A 3,802-nucleotide genomic window follows, 5' to 3' on the forward strand; every position below is an offset into this window, starting at 1 on the left:
ATCAATTTTCACTTTACTTGTATCATGGAAGTTTGTAAATGGAAGTTTGATTAACTATTTTTGCTCGCGTACAATCCAATCAAGTCACTGTATTCTGTGATATAAAAAGGCTAAGGTATAAGAAGAAGTTTGTAATAGCCTGACATTGTGAAGATGAAGTTTGTAATAGCTTGACATTGTGAAGATGAAGTTTGTAATAGCTTGACATTGTGAAGATGAAGTTTATAATAGCTTGACATTGTGAAGATGAAGTTTGTAATAGCTTGACATTGTGAAGATGAAGTTTGTAATAGCTTGACATTGTGAAGATGAAGTTTGTAATAGCTTGACATTGTGAAGATGAAGTTTATAATAGCTTGACATTGCGAAGATGAAGTTTGTAATAGCTTGACATTGTAAAGATCCAAGTTTGTTTAAAATTGGCAACATTGATCACACCAGTCTACACAGAAAGAGAAATCCAACATACCTGCATAGTCCAATTATTTTTGGCAACCCTCTTCAACTGATTTCTAGCTCTAGGAGTCTGTTTTAAAACCATATAGGCTGCTGCCATACCATATAAGGCTCCCACATGGTCTCTCTGGAATTCAATAAGAATTATAAAACATTTAAAATACGCAGATTTTGGTTTTATATTTTCTAAAAAGCCACTTGAAATAACAAAAACTGCAAGATACACTCTTCTCCACTACACACACTACAGCTTTACTTTCATTTTTTAGGTAGATTATTCAAATTATAAGAACTTCAAGAGAAAAAACTGATCAGCCCCGTGCTTTAATGGGAATTTTTTCTCATACCTCTCCGACAAAATCTCATTAAACCTTGTTAAACCAAAAAGAACATAGGATAAAAACTGTAGCCTCTATTTTGTATTCAAGAAATGAGAACGGATGGATGGCCTAAGTTTTTTATGAATTTTATTCTCATCTCATAGAAACTATGCAACATAAAAAGAACATCACCTCAGCAGATGCTATTTCCATGAAAGCATTCAGCGCTTTTTCCACAGCGGGTTTCTGTTTGGTAGCTATCTTGGCCATGTTATCTAACAGTTTATGGCGGATATCACCAGGCTTCGGTTTACATTCCTAAAATAAGTTTAAAACTTTTAATGACAAACTTAATATACGTAGGGAGACAATCAGTATTTGAAGACAGGCTGTTTCAATGTTGGTTAGATTGTTGAAATCCTTACATGACCGCATTTGTTTGTCCAATAAATGATGGCAATGTTATCAGAATTTTTCTTATCTTAAAAAGATTTGAAACTTATTGAAGGTAATTTCGTAGCAGATGACAATTAAAGTACTTAGACTATATTTTCATATGTTCAAAGAGAAAATCAGTATCTGTAGACATGCTGTAGCATAGTTGATAATAGTGTAGAAATCTTTACATGATGTCATTTGCTTGGTAAAGTCCGATAAATAATAGCAGTGGCATTAGAATTTTTCATATTCAAGCCTACTTCACATTATAACCGAAGATGACAGCATTTCAACTCATTACTAATTGAATTATTCCTATAACACTGGGTTTTAATATTTCAAAACACCAGGCCACATATTCCTCGAAACAATCAAGCGATAGGATATCCTAGAATCAATATTAGAAGATAAGAAGCTAGGATATCCTAGAATATATGTTAGAAGATAAGAACCTAGGATGTCCTAGAATCAATGTTAGAAGATAGTAACCTAGGATGTCCTAGAATCAATGTTAGAAGATAAGAACCTACGATATCCTAGAATCAATGTAAGAAGATAAGAACCTAGGATATCCTAGAATCAATGTTAGAAGATAAGAACCTAGGATATCCTAGAATCAATGTTAGAAGATAAGAACCTAGAATATCCTAGAATCAATGTTAGAAGATAAGAACCTAGGATATCCTTGAATCAATGTTAGAAGATAAGAACCTAGGATATCCTAGAATCAATGTTAGAAGATAGTAACCTAGGATGTCCTAGAATCAATGTTAGAAGATAAGAACCTAGGATATCCTAGAATCAATGTAAGAAGATAAGAACCTAGGATATCCTAGAATCAATGTTAGAAGATAAGAACCTAGAATATCCTAGAATCAATGTTAGAAGATAAGAACCTAGGATATCCTAGAATCAATGTAAGTTATAGAAATATCAAAACAGAACCTGAAACATGTTTTTACTCAGAGTTATAGAAATATCAAAACAGAACATGAAACATGTTTTTACTCTCAGTTATAGAAATATCAAAACAGAACTTGAAACATGTTTTTACTCAGAGTTATAGAAATATCAAAACAGACCCTGAAACATGTTTTTACTCAGAGTTATAGAAATATCAAAACAGAACCTGAAACATGTTTTTACTCTCAGTTATAGAAATATATAAACAGATATCCTAGAATCAATGTTAGACGATAAGACTTAAATGTCCTAGAATCAATGTTAGACGATAAGACTTAGATGTCCTAGAATCAATGTTAGAAGATACGAACCTAGGATGTCCTAGAATCAATGTTAAAATATAAGAACCTAGGATATCCTAGAATCAATGTTAGAAGATAAGAACCTAGGATGTCCTAGAATCAATGTTAGAAGATAAGAACCTAGGATGTCCTAGAATCAATGTTAGAAGATAAGAACCTAGGACATCCTATAATCAATGTTAGAAGATAAGAACCTAGGATGTCCTAGAATCAATGTTAGAAGATAAGAACCTAGGATGTCCTAGAATTAATGTAAGAAGATAAGAACCTAGGATATCCTAGAATCAATGTTAGAAGATAAGAACCTAGGATGTCCTAGAATCAATGTTAGAAGATAAGAACCTAGGACATCCTAGCGCTGAGATCGTTTCCAGAATAAATAACCATTATCCTGCCCAGTAAAAATCTTACAATCATTTCGTAATATTAATTTTTCATAAAAGGTAAAATTCTACGGTAATTGAACAGTTTGGACTGACCTTTAAAAGTTTTTCTGCAGTTCTGACAGCCATTTGTTCACTATCCAGTTTCTCTCTCTCTGTAGCACTGTTACTATAAATAAACAATTATAAATCCTTCCTAATCCAACTTTATAATCCAAAATATTGATCCATTGATCCACTTGTGTTTAGTTTTACAGACAGGGACAGTATGTTGTAAGTGCATTTGTCAAGGGTATTTCGTTATATGGTTATCATGAAAGAAACGTCTTTCATAACACTGTCCCTCACCAGTAAAACCTGTCCTTCCCTCAGATTTAAAACCTGACCCTCACAAGTAAAACCTGACCCTCACAAGTAAAACCTGTCCCTCACAAGTAAAACCTGTCCCTCACCAGTAAAACCTGTCCTTCCCTCACAAGTAAAACCTGTCCTTCCCTCACAAGTAAAACCTGTCCCTCACAAGTAAAACCTGTCCCTCACAAGTAAAACCTGTCCCTCACCAGTAAAACCTGTCCTTCCCTCAGATTTAAAACCTGTCCCTCACAAGTAATATCTGTCCCTCACAAGTAAAACCTGTCCCTTAAATGTAAAACATTTCCCTCCTTAAGATGTAAAATCTGTCCATCTTTCAGATGTAAAACATGACCTCCACAGGTAAAACCTGTCTCTCACAAGTAAAACATGATCTTCAATTGTAAAACCATTCCCTCAAATGTAAAACCTGTCCCCTCCCTCAGATGTAAAACATGACCCCCAACTGTACGGCTGGTTTCTAGGAATAAAGAACTTGACATGTTTAAACAGAATTATAACCCATGTACATCATATCAGGTTATAGGATAACTTGCCAGGCAAGGTAACATACGCCCACTGTCAGCTG

General features: G+C 34.0%; 1 protein-coding gene across 1 annotated transcript in view; it reads right to left on the reverse strand.

The window, feature by feature from the left end:
* LOTGIDRAFT_189817 (hypothetical protein) overlaps window positions 1-3,802 on the reverse strand; it is a 36,092-nt gene that overhangs the window by 7,623 nt on the left and 24,667 nt on the right. The window contains exons 28-30 of the mRNA XM_009057567.1: window positions 2,959-3,031; window positions 969-1,094; window positions 470-583 (exon numbers count right to left, since the gene is read on the reverse strand). Of these exons, the coding sequence (XP_009055815.1) occupies window positions 470-583; window positions 969-1,094; window positions 2,959-3,031 (313 nt within the window). The remainder of the gene's footprint in view (window positions 1-469; window positions 584-968; window positions 1,095-2,958; window positions 3,032-3,802) is intronic.

This window comes from Lottia gigantea, assembly GCF_000327385.1.
Source record: "Lottia gigantea unplaced genomic scaffold LOTGIsca_30, whole genome shotgun sequence".
Classification (NCBI taxonomy): Eukaryota; Metazoa; Mollusca; class Gastropoda; family Lottiidae; genus Lottia; species Lottia gigantea.